The sequence below is a fragment of the Aotus nancymaae genome, unplaced genomic scaffold (assembly GCF_030222135.1).
Source record: "Aotus nancymaae isolate 86718 unplaced genomic scaffold, 86718_ANA_hifiasm-v0.15.2.pri h1tg000036l, whole genome shotgun sequence".
Lineage (NCBI taxonomy): Eukaryota > Metazoa > Chordata > Mammalia > Primates > Aotidae > Aotus > Aotus nancymaae.
Genome location: NW_026988450.1, coordinates 42,278,028 through 42,293,120, shown reverse-complemented (window position 1 = coordinate 42,293,120; position 15,093 = coordinate 42,278,028). Strand labels below are relative to the sequence as shown.

Below are 15,093 nucleotides of genomic sequence, written 5' to 3'. Positions count from 1 at the left end.
GATGATATAAAGACATACACATATATTTATTATTTATTGATATTCTTAGCTTTCTTTATAATTAACCTTATTGCTCTATTAATTTATGCTGAAAGGTCTTGCTTTAGAGTTAACCAGATTTACAATTGTAAATGGTTTTTTCTTGTTTTCTAAAGATTTTTGAGATGCTTCCTTAATTAATTACAATAAAACATAGTAATACATGACCAAACAGTTAATGTTATAAACCAGATATCCATTTTGGGTTTCCTTAACACGATTTGGATCCTGACAATCACAAATATGTAAAAAAAATTTTTGATTTGATTGATGCTTCAAGGTTCGACACAAGTTCTCTTGCCTCCATAAAGCCTGTCTACCTACTGCAGTGGTTAACATTTTCCTTCTTTGACTAAATCTAACCTGCAAACATAATATGGCACTTGGCTTTCTATCCTCTTAAAGGAATAAGACATGTAGTGAACTTCTCTATTTAAAAAAATTTTTTCTTGATTAAAAACATACATCCCATTGCAGAAAATTTACAAAATAAAGAGAAATACAAAAAAGAAAAAAAATTTACCTAAAATCTCAACACCCAGAGATATACATTATCTTAAGGAATTTCATTTCCAGTCTTTTCCCCAAGGCATATACATATAGATAACATAAAATTGGGATCACAATGATTTCTTTTTCACTTAATATTATAGCCTGAGCAATTGACTATGTCATTAAATATTCTATAAAATATGATTTTACCATCTATTTAAGATTTCACCACAAAGGTAAGCCAATTTATTTAATATTCTCCAATTTTACATACTTTTCCCCTTACAAATAACCTCTGTGATGAAGATCTTGAATTTAAGTAGCTATTCATATTGTTATTTTTTCCTTGAGCTAACAACATTCATAAAATCAGTGAATCAAAGATTATGAACTTTTAAAAAGCTCTTAGTATACATTGCCCAAACACTTTCCAGAAGGTCTGCATGAATTTAACCTGCCACCAGTAGCTTTGTGGTTGCCCATTTCACTGTGTCCTTGATGCTAAGTATTAGCTTTTCTTTTTTTTTTTTTTTTTTTTTTCTGGACAGAGTCTCATTCTGCCACCAGGCGCCAGGCTGGAGTGCAGTGGTGTGATCTCGGCTCACTGTAACCTCTACCTCCCGGGTTCAAGCAATTCTCCTGCCTCAGCCTCCCGAGTACCTGGGAATACAGGCCCACACCACCACACCCAGCTAATTTTTGTATTTTAGTGGAGACGGGGTTTCTCTATGTTGGCCAGGATGGTCTCGATCTCGTGACCTCATGATCTGCCCACCTCGGCCTTCCAAAGTGCTGGGATTACAGGCGTGAGCCACCGCGCCCAACAAGTATTAGCTTTTCTAAAAAATATTTTGCTAATTTGAAGAGAGGAAAACTATTATTTTTATAGTCAGTTCTTTGATTATGAGTTAAAATATTTTTAGAGGCTAGGGGCTGTGGCTCACGCCTGTAATCCCAGCACTCTGAGAGGCCGAGGCGGGTGGATCACGAGGTCAAGAGATCGAGACCATCCTGGTCAACATGGGGAAACCCCGTCTCTACTAAAAAAATACAAAAATTAGCTGGGCATGGTGGCGCGTGCCTGTAATCCCAGCTACTCAGGAGGCTGAGGCAGGAGAATTGCCTGAACCCAGGCGGCGGAGGTTGCAGTGAGCCAAGATCGCGCCATTGCACTCCAGCCTGGGTAACAAGAGTGAAACTCTGTCTCAAAAAAAAAACTATGTATATATATATATATATTTAGAGGTTTATTAGTGTATATTGGTCATTTTTCCATTGAGATTTTAATTTAGCGTTTTCTTAGTGATTTGTATAACTCAACACTATTATCAATATCTTTGTAATATTTGTTATAAGTATTTTATCCTAACTCACTTTTATGATTGTTTGATATGTAAATGTACTGTATTAATAAAGTAACATCAATTAATATTCCCTTTTTGATGCTTTCTATTCTTTATCCTTTGAATATCATCCCCTAGTCTGAAATATTCTTTTCTAGGTTCTTATGGCTTCATGTTTTGCATTTAACTTTTTAATCACAACATAATTTCTAATGTTTAATCAAGTGATCCAGTTCAACGTATTAAATCAATTCTTCTCTGAAATGCCATTATCATGTATCAAATTCTTACAAGTCACACTTATGGCCCCTTAATCACTAAATCCTCTTCATTTTTCCTTTTAAGCATATCTTATTCTTTAAAAAAAATTATTATGAAGTTTTCCAAATGTACATGCTAGAGAGAATAGTAAACCACTCATCACCTAGCTTCAGCAATTATGAGTATTTTATGAATTTTGTTTAATCTATCCTCCCAAATTTTCTTTTTTCTTAGAGTATTTTAAAGGAAAACCCAGACCATGTCATTTCATCCGTAAATGCTTTGTATGTATGTCTAATACGAACTTCAAAATAAGTAACTACCATACCATTTTCATACCTAACAAAAGTAATTGTTCCTTAACATTTAGTCCACTAAAAATCTCCCAGATTTTTCAAATAGTTGGTATGTCTGAATCAGGATCCAAATAAAGTCCATACATTGTATCTCATTAGTTTGTTTATCAAATCTTTCTTATAATAGTTCATACACTGCTACAATCACCCTTCCATTTCTTTTCATGCCACTGATTTGTTTGGAGACACTAAGTCATTTATCCTGTGAGGCAGCCTATACTCCAGACCTGGCTAATTACTTCCTATGGTGCTATTTAATTTGTCCCTTTATCCCTTGTATTTCCTGTAAACTGGTGGTTAGCGCTAGAGAGTTGATTATATTCAAGTTCAGTTTTTTAGCCAAAAATACTTCATGTGTGATGTTATGTACTTCCTACTGCATCATGGCAGGAAGTGTATATGTCAGTTTTCCTTATTTTTATTTACAGTGTGTCCAGATTATGTCAACCTAATCCCTCATTATAAAGTTCCTTGTCAACAAATACTTAATTGTTTAGCATCCACTGATGATGGCAGCTTACATTCATCGATCCATTAGTCATTGCAAAATGGTAGTTTTTCTAACTTAGAATTCCATCTACTTTCCTCTATAAGGAGGAACTTTCCCTCATGAACTGGTTACTGTGAAATATAGTTCATATAGGAATTGCAAGATAAAATTAGATTCCTTCCCTTTATGAATGTTCGGGGTAATGAGTTGGTCCCTAGCAACTTTCAAAGTGATCAATAGGCCAGGCACAATGGCTCACACCTGTAATCCGAGCACTTTGGGAGTGCTGAGATCACTCCCAAAGCCGCACCTGAGGTTAGGAGTTCAAGACCAGCCTGGTCAATGCGGTAAAACCCCGTCTCTACTAAAAATACAAAAATTAGCCGGATGTGGTGGATGCCTGTAGTCCCAGCTACTAGGGAGGCTGAGACAGAAGAATCACTTGAACCTGGGAGGCAGAGGCTGCAGTAAGCCAAGATCGAGCCACTGCACTCGAGCCTAGGTGACAGAGTGAGACTCCGTATCAAGAAAAAAAAAAAGGCGATCAATAAAGACTTTATTTAAAAAAAAATCCTAGATTTATAAGAATCCATTTCTCAACTTAAAAACAAAAAGATATAAAACATTTTCATACCGATTCTCTTTTAAGGTTCATATTCATTTCTTCCATATTAGTATCTGCATGCCCATGTACTGATCTACCGTGAATGTAATATCCAAAACATTTGTGGGATAACAGAAACACTGATATCTATAAAAAGAGAATAAAAAGAAGCAATTTATCTACAAAACAATAAAAAGGACTCATCTACAAAACAATAAAAAATTAAGTTTTCCTTAAAATTTCTTTCTTTTTCCCAAAACAACGAAGATTTTATTCTTGGGAAATATATAAAGAAGATAATAAAGTAATCAAGGATAGTAAGGTTTTTTTTTAAGTGTTTGAAAAGGAGATTGAAGATATTTTCCAAGAAAAGGAGAAATAAACCTGGGCAACATAGGGAAACTCTGTCTCTACACCCAAAAAAATAGTTGAGTGTTGATGGTGCACACCTGTGGTCCCAGATACTTGGGAGGCTGAGGTGGGAGGAATGCTTGAACCTAGGAGGTCAAGGGTGCAGTGAACTACAATTGCACCACTGTACTGTAGTCTGGATTATAGTGCTAGGCCTTTTCAGAAAGGAAGGAAGGAAGGGAGGGGAGGAGGGGAAAAAAGAAAAGAGAAGAAGTAGCAGGAAGCAGCCGTGCTATATAAAGAATTTTCAGGGGTCCTGGGATGAATGAACTATTTGGCATCATAAGAAATTCATAATTAAGAAACTGCAAATAAAGATGAAAAAAACAGGCTGGGCACAGTGGCTCACACCTGTAATCCCAGCACTTTAGGAGGCCGGAGGTGGGAGGATCACCTGAGGTCAGGAGTTCAAGATCAGCCTGGCCAACATGGTGAAACCCCATCTCTACCAAAAATACAAAAAAAAAAAAATCAGCTGGGCATGGTGAGGCACAACTGTAATCCCAGCTACTCAGGAGATTGAGGTATGAGAATTGCTTGAACCCAGAAGCCAGAGGTTGCAGTGAGCCAAAATGGTGCCACTGCACTCCAGCCTGGGTGACAGAGCAAGACTGTTTGAAAAAAAAAAGATGAAAAAACTAAGGCAGTATTAACTTGTAGCTCATTATCATTATCTCTGGAATTAACAACTGGTAGAAAATTGGACCAAAAATTCAATCATACCAAATCACTTTTAAAGCCTCTCTTAACAAACTCATGACCTTTAAACAGGGAAAATTAACAGTTGCAAGAGAAAGTCAGAAAATACTTACATTACTCATAGAGCATAAATCAACGAACTGTCGAATTTTATCTTCTATAAATCTCTCATAAAAGACAGCAAAGAACACGATCTGAAACATTAAGCCAAGTTTATGCTTATTAGCTTTTAGGATTTTAATTTTCTTTTACAGCCACAGTGTAATATCTTAAGAAAAAAAAAGTTCCAACCAAGAGCACAGTGGCCTTTAACAGTTCCTAAGGGATAAAATCCTACTTTTCATTTCTGACTCTTCTGTCAAAGGGAGGAGGATTTTAGAATTGTGTTGAGTCATTGAGGGAGCCTATTTTGAGTTTTGAAAACTTTTCTGTGTCATTAAAACAAGCTATGACAAACATGTGGGAAGAAAGAAAAAGTCTTTTAAAAATGTAGGATAAACCAATTCATCGATGGTCAGATTTATGTTTGGTTTTGCAATTTTGCTCATCTAAATGCCAAGACATGAAACAATTTTTTTTTTTTTTTTTTTTTTGAGACGGAGTTTCACTCTTGTTACCCAGGCTGGAGTGCAATGGCGCGATCTCGGCTCACCACAACCTCCGCCTCCTGGGTTCAGGCAATTCTCCTGCCTCAGCCTCCTGAGTAGCTGGGATTACAGGCACGCGCCACCATGCCCAGCTAATTTTTTGTATTTTTAGTAGAGATGGGGTTTCACCATGTTGACCAGGATGGTCTCGATCTCTTGACCTTGTGATCCACCTGCCTTGGCCTCCCAAAGCGCTGGGATTACAGGTGTGAGCCACCACACCCGGCCCTTGACATGAGACAATTCTTTACTTTTCAAATTAATTTTCTCTGCCAGAACAGCATATGCACATGAAAAGCATATACCTAGTATTCTATTTTGACTACAATGTATTAAAAACTCATATGGAACGGTTTCCAGTGTTTTCTTAGATTTAATACTAAAACAGAAATTTTATTAATACAAATTTCACATGGTAAATCTTTTTAGATATGTTTCAGAAAAATATAAAATTTCCTAACTCCCCTATTTAAAGCTGTCCCCACTGTCCCCCGTTCCTACCCTCCACTCCCCTCTTTTCTATTTACTCTCTATCTCATGTCCCTGCTGATCCTCTTCACAGCACTTGGCACAATCTGTCATTTGTTCCTGTAAAAACATATCCATGAGCTCCAGTACATAAGACATACTCAAATATGTGAATGAATAGATAAATGAATCTACAGCAGCTGACTACTGAGAAGGTTTTCCTACATACTCTCTCTATATATTTTAAATCTCTTTAAAGGATATGAAAAACAGCAATGTTCAAGGTTTAAAAAATTAAAGATACCACTTAAAAGCTGAAGAGGTTGGGTTTAAGGAAATAAAAGGAGTGAACAATGAAACCTGGCATTATTAGAATGAAGAAGAATTTAGACAAATTTATTTATTTATTCATTCATTCATTTTATTTTATTATTTTTTGAGACAGGGTCTCACTCTGTCACCCAGGCTGGAGGGCAGTGGTGTGATCTCGGCTCACTGCAACCTCCGCCTCCCAGGTTCAAGCGATTCTCCTGCCTCAGCCTTCCAAGTAGCTGGGATTACAGGCATGCACTACCACACCCAGCTAATTTTTGTATTTTTAGTAGAGATGGGGTTCCACCATGTTGGTCAGGATGGTCTCGATCTCCCGACCTCGTGATCCTCCCACCTCGGCTTCCAAAAGTCCTGAGATTATAGGCATAAGCCACCGCGCCCGACCTAAAAAATTTATAAAACTGTAACAGGTTGTTAAAGGAACCCTTAAGGATTCTTGACAAATATGTAAACACTGATCATTTTAGATTACAATGGGGAGAAATGCTTTATTATCCAGCTGACGGAAAAGTGAGAAGCAAAGAATGAAGTTAGCTGGTGGTGTCTGAGATTGCTAGGTGCTGTCCCAACAATCCTTTCGCCTTAGTAACAGATCCCTCCCTCGAGCAGTATATACTGCTGCCCAGCTGAAAGATTCTAGTGCAGCTAGGTGTGGCCATGCAATTAAGTTCTAGCCAATAAGATGTTGAAAGGTACTTCTGAAAAGGCTCCTAAAGAGAAAGTGAGCTCACCCACACTAATTCCCTCCCATAACTCATTGGCCATTATGGACCATGAAGGGACTGTGGAGATAGAAGTCCCTCGTGGCCAGGCAGAAGGACAGGCTTTGGGGTCCTGAGAGTAGCACTAAGCCACCATTCCATTCCAGCCCTGTACTTTCGACTTCTGTTCTTCTTTTTCATGGGAAAGACAAAGTTCTCTTTGATTTCAGCCACTCTTACTTTGTTTTTGGTTGTGTTATATTGAACCAAATATGAAAAGCTTCAGATGATATTGCTTTAGACTCTCTACATCTAGATGAATCTGATATACTCACAAAATATATTGGTATATTGTACAAAATATTTCCTTACTATTACATTGATAATAAATGTCAAACCCTATACTCCTTTGATTCTATTTTGTTTCAAATTCTAATATGTTTGTCGTCCCTTCTGGTTGTCAGCTATCTTTCACTAATTCTATCTCTGTAGTTTCAAGTTTGAATAAGTATCATCAATTTAAAATAAGTATACATTTAAAAAGTTAATCCTGCCTGGCGCAGCGGCACGTGCCTGTAGTCCCAGCTACTTGGGAGGCTGAGGTGGGAGGATCGCTTGAGCCCAAGGGTTCTGGGCTGTAGTGTGCTATGCCGATTGGGTGTCTGCACTAAGTTCGGTATGAATATGGTGACCTCCCGGGAGTGGGGGACTACCAGGTTGCCTAAGGAGGGGTGAACTGGCCCAGGTTGGAAACGGAGCAGGTCAAAACTCTGGTGCTGATCAGTAGTGGGATTGCACTTGTGAATAGCCACTGCACTCCAGCCTGGGCAACATAGTGGGACCCCATCTCTAAAAAATAAATAAATAAATAAATAAAATAAAAAAATTAATCCTCAGATTACTAAATACTACCAACTGGACCTAATTCTCTAAGAATAAGCTCTCTTAAAAATATTTCAATCCCCAAAGATCAGCTGGGCATGGTGGCTCACACCTGTAATCCTGGCACTTTGGGAGGCCAAGGTGGGAGGAGAACTTGAGTCCAGGAGTTTGAGATCAGCCTGGTCAGCATGGTGAAACCCTATCTCTGCTAAAAATATAAAAAGTAGCTGGGCGTGGTGGTGGGTGCCTGTAATCCCAGCTTCTCAGGAGGCTGAGGCAGGAGAATCGCTTAAACTTGGGAGGCAGAGGCTGCAGTGACCCAAGATTGTGCCATTGCACTCCAGCCTGGGAGACAAGAGTGAAACTCTGTCTCAACAAAAACTGCTGGGTGTGGTGGCATGTGCCTGTAGTCACAGCTACTCAGAAGGCTGAGGCAGAAGGATTACTTGAGCCCGGGAGGTTGAGGCTGCAGTGAGCTATGATGGCACCACTGCAGTCCAGAATGGGAGACAGGGGAAGACTGTCTCTAAAAATAAAAAAAAAAAAAACCAAACAAACAAAAATCTCAAAAGATCCTTAAAAATAGGCTATTTTAGGTAGATAGCTAGTAGCCAGCTATAGGAAGTTAAAACTGGTTTCTCTGGAGGTCCTATCTTCAAGTGCTAATTATAAAAGTTAAGGAAATTTTTAAGCAAACAGGAGTCTTTCTGTTTATGAGTATCTGAAAGTTAGATGCTTGCTGCTGCTTCTTTTTCTTTTCTTCCTTTCCTCTCCTTTTTCTTTATAGCCTCTGTAAAACCCATGGGACCTGAAGCTAAAAAGACTTATTTTTAGTTTTGGTCATTTCAATAAATATTTCAAGAAAAACTCCCCAAGGGATACAAGCAATTTGAGTGAGATTCATGATATATAAATAAATGTAAACAATAAGTTATGTTTCAAAAGAAAAGAACATATTTAGGGTAGCTTATCTGTCTCTGTATTTACATATAAACTAAACAAGGAGTCTGTCCTATGACTATAAAGCTGCAGACTCTCAAAGGCCCTTCAGAACCTCACTATTGACAAGAACGTGAAATCAGGCTGCCTGAGTTCAAATTCCAGTTCTGCCAGTTACAAGTTGCATGACTTTAGGCAATTTTTTAGCCTTCCTGTGTCTCAGTTTCCTCATCTATAAAATAAGGATAATAACAGAGCCTATCTCTGAGGGCTATTATAAATATTAAAACATTATTAGGTATAATGCAATTACAATTGTCCTTTAGTATGCTGGGATTGATTCCAGAACCCCCAAGTACACCAAAATACACCCATACTCAAGTCCCACAGTCAGTCCTGCTAGAACTCAAGTATACAGAAAGTTGACCCTCTGTAGACGCAGAATTTGCATTCTGTGAACACTGTATTTTCTATTCTCAATGAGTTCAGTCAAACAGTTCAAGCCCATGTTGTTCAAGGACCAACAGTAATTATACTTGATCTTAGCTTAAAGGCCAAGAAATGATGGATCAACTGTGACTACTTAATACAGTGCCTAATACAATATAAGAACTGACTACTGGCTGAGTGCAGTGGCTCACACCTGTAATCCCAGCACTTTGAGAGGGCAAGGAGGGTGGATCACCTGAGGTCAGGAGTTTAAGACCAGCCTGGCCAACATGGTGAAACCTCATCTCTACTAAAAATACAAAAAAATTAGCTGGGCGTGGTGGTGGGCACCTGTAGTCTCAGCTACTCAGGAAGCTGAGGCAGTAGAATTGCTTGAACGTGGGAGGCAGAGGCTGCAGTGAGCCAAGATTATGCCATTGCACTCCAGCCTAAGTGAGACTCTGTTTCGGGGCAAAAAAAAAAGAAAAAAAGAACTGACTATTAGCTATTGTTCTTGTCACCTTCTTTCTGCTACAGAAATCAGGATGTGGTCAATATTTGATAATAACCAGTAAGAAGGCAGAGTTAATAAAGAAGCAATGTTACTTAGAAGTATAATCTCTTATTACCTGTATTATTCCAATGGCTAGCCAAAGAGCAGCAGACACTGCATATCTCAAAATGCGGCTGTAAGGAGCTATGTAGCTAGGTGGGCTTCTAGAAAGACTAGAAGATGAGTCCATTAATGCTAAGTTCTTGAATCCTACAACCTGGAGTGAAAAGAAAAAATAATAATTTATACACACGTAGACAAAGAAAAGTACTCTAGACTGAAAATGGAAAACCTCTCCCTATTGCTCACCTTGAAAAACTAAAATATCCAAGTTTGTATAAACAGTAGAAGATCTAGATAAAAATAATTATTATTCAGTATTTTAACTACAAATTATTGGCTGGGAGTGGTGGCTCACGCCTGTAATCCTAGCACTTTGGGACGCCAGGGTGGGTGGATCACCTGAGATCTGGAGTTCAAGACCAGCCAGGCCATCATGGTGAAACCCCATCTTTAAAAAAAAATAAAAATAAAAATAAATAAATAAATAAATAAATACAAAGTATTTATTACACAATATTTAGTTCATTTGGTATTCTTCTCAATATGACTAAGGGCCAAATATAACCCTACTGTCATACACACTGACAAAACTAAAAATTTAGTTAAAAGGATAAAACTTTCATTAGTAAACTACCAATGTGTGAAATCAACAACTAGTATTTCATGAGTATTTAACATGTGCCAGGCACTGTACTAAACATTTTTATACTTTAAAACAGTACATTACAAAATGTCTTCTAAAGGACATAAGTTCTTTGAAAAAGGAATCCATGTTTAAATACATTTGGTCCATCTATTACACTCACCACCATACCTCCCACCTTGTAGAATAAAGGCTCTGAGAAGTTTTACAGTAAAAAGTGGCTACATGATTATATTGAATCCAGTATTTTCCAAACTTACTTGACTATAAAACATTTTCATGTAACACCTTTTAAAGCTGAGGAAATACTCTTCACACACACACACACACACACACACATAACTTTAGTACAAAAAAAAGAAGTATGTGAGGTAACAGATAAACTAGCTTAACTTAGCCATTCCACAATGAATACATATATCAAAACACTGTGTTGTAAACTATGAACATATATAATTTTTATCTATCCACTTAAAAAAACCAAAAGAAAAAAAGAAAGAAAAAAACCAAAATACAACTTCAAGTGAATTTTGCAAGTATTGCTTGTATTATTTAAAAGCCCTAGGGACACAAACATTCTTCTACTAGTTTTAAAAAAGGAAAGGGGAAAGAGAATGAAAAGACGGAATAAAAAAAAGGGAAGGCTGACAGACAGACCTGAAAGTTAGTAATGTATATTCAACCTTAATTAAGCAGATAATTCCTGAGAAAATCTATTCCTATATAAACAGTTTCCATGTTCAGTCTCATACTCAGTACTGAATACTTCCTTTAATAATTCCAACCAAATCCATGAAATAACTGCAAATACATCATAAATATGTTGTATCTTGTTCAGTTGTAGCCCCAGCTCTTAGCACGGAACATAGTTTATAGTAAGTGTTCAATAAAAATTTGTTGAAAAATATCAAACTTACAATCATGATTCTTTTTTTTTTTGAGACCGTGTCTCACTCTGTTGCCCAGGCTGGAGTGCAATGGCACAACCTCAGCTCACTGCAACCTCCACCTCCCAGGTTCAAGCGATTCTCCTGCCTCAGCTTCCCGAGTAGCTGGGATTACAGGCATGTGCCACTACGCCCAGCTAATTTTTTTTTTTTTGTATTTTTAGTAGAGATGGGGTTTCACCATGTTAGTCAGGATGGTCTCGATCTCTTGACCTCGTGATCCGCCCGCCTCGGCCTCCCAAAGTGCTGAGATTGTAGGCGTGAGCCACAGTGCCTGGCCTATAATAGTGATTCTAATGCAGGGGAGAATATGGATCATGGGGTAGGGAGCTTTTTCAAAATACAGATACCTGGGGTTACCTCAAAGCTACTATATCAAACATAGTCTCTAAGGGTGAGCCTGAGCATAGGTATTTTACAAAAGCTCCCCAAGGGATTCTGATACAAACCATTGGTTTTAAAGCTACTCCTTTCACCTAGAGCAGTCAAACACACAGAGAGTATTAAAGAATGGTGTTTGCCAGAAGTTAGGGAATTGGTACAGAGTTGTTTAAGAGGTACAGAGTTTCAGTTTTGCGAAATGAAGAGTTCTAGAGATGAATGGTGGTGATGATTTTGCATGACAACATGAATGTACTTAACACCATTAAATTCTACACTTAAAAATACTTATGACAGTAAACTACGTAATTTATTTTACCACAATTTTTTTTGAAGTCACTTCTTTTTAATGGCTTCACGACAACCCTTCAACCTTTAAAAAAGTCTTCCACTGTCATGAAAACTTAGTTGGAATTATATTAGTTTAATATTTCTAAGGTATATGTAAGTTCCATACAATCACATCAAACAGTTTATACCTCCAAAAAGAAGAGGACAATAAATACTTGAAAGAGCGAATTAATTTTTCTCACAGTCTGAATTTCATTCCATTCATTTGCTACAAAATATGTTCTCCATATGCTTACAGGAACAGTGGCACTTCGTACTCCACCCTCACCTGGTCAGGGAAATGAAATAAGTAAAAGAGTTTTACCTCCTTTGCTCTGCAAGAGTAGCAGAAGAATTTTGGTACAAATGTTGATTTCAGTTACCTTCAACAGCTTTAAGAACCTTTCCTTTAGGTCGCTCCCAATCAATAAAGAATATATCTATTGTAATCTGGGATATGAGCTTATGCAAAAATTGTAGTGCCTGAGAATGACATATAATAAAACACCTAAGAAAGTATCAGCATTAAGCCTGCTTATGAAACCAATATTGATTCTTTAAGAAACATACTGTTATTACCAGAACATAAACTTTTGTGAGTGAATTCACATAAAGTTATAATACCACTAGGGGATCATTAGAAGCTCATCAAATAACCTGGAATCACCAAATTTACAAAATTTTCATATATATATTAATTTACCTTCCCTTTTTCTTTCTTTTTTTTTTTTTTTAAATAGAGACGGGGTCTCACTATGTTGCCCAGGCTGGAGTGCAGTGGCTATTCTAACAGGCACGATCCCACTACTGATCAGCACGGGAGTTTTGATCTGCTCCGTTTCTGATCTGGGCTGGTTCACCCCTCCTTAGGCAACCTGGTGGTACCCCACTCCTGGGAGGTCACCATATTGATGTCGAACTTAGTATGGACACCCAATCGGCATAGCGCACTACAGCCCAGAACTCCTGGACTCAAGAGATCCTCCAGCCTCAGCCTCCCGAATAGCTGGGACTACAGACACATGCCACCATGCCCAGCTCCCTTTTTATTTCTTTCTTTAAAATAGAAATATGACAAGAGGAGACATTTTACCTCTCCCTCACATAGGAGCTTGTATAATTGACTCTTACCCAAAGATTCTAGAAACACACTTTGTTTTATAGATCAGCTGACTTCTTTATAAGTAAAGATATTTTCAACTATAGTTTTTCCTAAAGTTTTTGAATGCTCTTACTGTCTTTTTTTTTTTCTATTTCTGCTATTAAGATTTCTGATTTTTAAAGAATGTGTTGTTCAAACACATCTTCCTCATCTATAGAAGCAGTATGTTTAAACCGAGGCATTCTTTCTAGTTGCTGCATTATTGATCAAATAAAGGATAAAAATCTAAGTATGGGATATTTCACTTAGATAAGCTCCCAGTCAGTGGAAAAAGCAGACATTTAATACTCACAGTACAATGGGATAAGGACTACCCAAAAGCACATAAAGAGCTTCACCTACATTGACAGAGAACACTGAGTTGGGGACGTGGGGGGCCATAGGAAGAAATGAGCAAAGGAATATGGAGACAGACAAAGCAATTTTTAAGATCTCAACACTTTATCCAGAGTGGTACCTTTTAACCTTGATTAATGAAGACAAAATTCATGCCTGAAGACATTTTGTCCCATTGTGAATGTATCATCAGACTTTAAAGAAAGTTATATACTAAAATCTCATTTTATCAAATTAGTCATAACTCATGTTAATCCAAATAGATTTATGGCTTCTTTGACAAAAATATTTAAGGCAGATTTTCAGACTGAGTATCTACTATAAATAAAAGTAAATTTACCACATAAAATGATGAAGGCTTTCTTTCAAAACCAAAGTGAATTTCACACCAAAGATTTTGAAAGCATTTTAATTTTAAAGACTTACTAGTTCATTAGCAGGCCTTTTCAATTTGGTAAAACTTACCTTCAGAGCAAAGGCACATCCAACATAAGTGACAAAACGTTCTTCCTGAACTGGCATTGGGAGCAAAACAGAGACAGACTTCTGTGCCTATAATAAAAATTACTTGATTAAATATAATCACACAAAGTTTTTGTTGTTTTGTTGTTGTTTTTTGGAGAGGAGGGTCTCAGTATGTTGCCAGGCTGGACTTGATTCTGGACTCACAGGATCCTCCCAGCCAAGTCTCTTAATTGAACAAGGTTTTAACTAAGCACAATTGATAAACCAAAGAAAGCATAAAAGAGGAAGACGGTGATGTAATCAATAAGCTCAGCACACTCAAGGAGTGGGGAGTTGAGCACCTGTCTTAATACTATTGATCAAAAATTCTCCCAAATAAAAATAGTTCCTTAAAAAGAAAGCTTTTCAATTATTCAGACATTGGCAGTTGGGGTAAATTCAGAAACTCACTCACTTTGAAGAAAATAAGCCAATAAAGACCTGTTCCCACTGTGATGATAAAGAAAACATTGGCCAGATCGCCAGCATAGTACACCAAGAATTTCATAACTGTCTGCAATTAAAAAAAAAAGAATTACAGCTGTTTAAGACTCAATATATAGACCCCCTTTAGTAATACTACCGCTTTTATACATCATCCACTCCATTTCTGAAGCCTTGTTTCACATATCCACATATGATCAAGCTATAAAGACCACCTGCATCCTCCTCCTTGCTTTTTGTTCCTTATCTTTCTGTCCATTCCTGGTAGCCTCTTTTTTCAACTCTTGTCATCGTTCACTATCTGAGAAAGTTGAACTGCTTCCTAGTTTTCTGTTAGTTGGGAATCCTCCACTCTAATCTCTCCTCCACACTACCACCAGAGTTAGTTTTCTAAAATGTAAATTGGATTTTGTCACTCCTCTTGTTAAAAATGAACAACTCCTCACTGCAGTATAAATTGCTGATCCACAAGGTCTTTCACAGTATGGGCCAAAATTAACTTTTTAGCCTCATCTGCCAGTTCCAGCTGTGTGGTCAATGATTAACCATTCCATTTCATCGTGAATACTTTGTAAAAATGGGCATTGTTTTACCAAATACTCTTCCTCTCTCTGGTAAGCTCTCATGATCTCTGAG

At 37.4% G+C, this 15,093-nt stretch overlaps 1 protein-coding gene across 3 annotated transcripts in view; it reads right to left on the bottom strand.

Annotated features, from left to right (window-relative positions):
- The window catches only part of TMEM67 (transmembrane protein 67), an 86,809-nt gene that overhangs the window by 32,689 nt on the left and 39,027 nt on the right, over positions 1 to 15,093 (bottom strand). For all 3 annotated transcript variants that reach the window (XR_010345579.1, XM_012438594.3, XM_012438595.3), the window contains exons 17-23: positions 14,429 to 14,527; positions 13,975 to 14,061; positions 12,395 to 12,494; positions 12,161 to 12,300; positions 9,724 to 9,864; positions 4,809 to 4,889; positions 3,616 to 3,732 (exon numbers count right to left, since the gene is read on the bottom strand). Coding sequence is in view for 2 of the 3 variants with exons in the window: in XM_012438594.3 (XP_012294017.2) it covers positions 3,616 to 3,732; positions 4,809 to 4,889; positions 9,724 to 9,864; positions 12,161 to 12,300; positions 12,395 to 12,494; positions 13,975 to 14,061; positions 14,429 to 14,527 (765 nt within the window). In the remaining variant the exon portion in view is untranslated. The remainder of the gene's footprint in view (positions 1 to 3,615; positions 3,733 to 4,808; positions 4,890 to 9,723; positions 9,865 to 12,160; positions 12,301 to 12,394; positions 12,495 to 13,974; positions 14,062 to 14,428; positions 14,528 to 15,093) is intronic.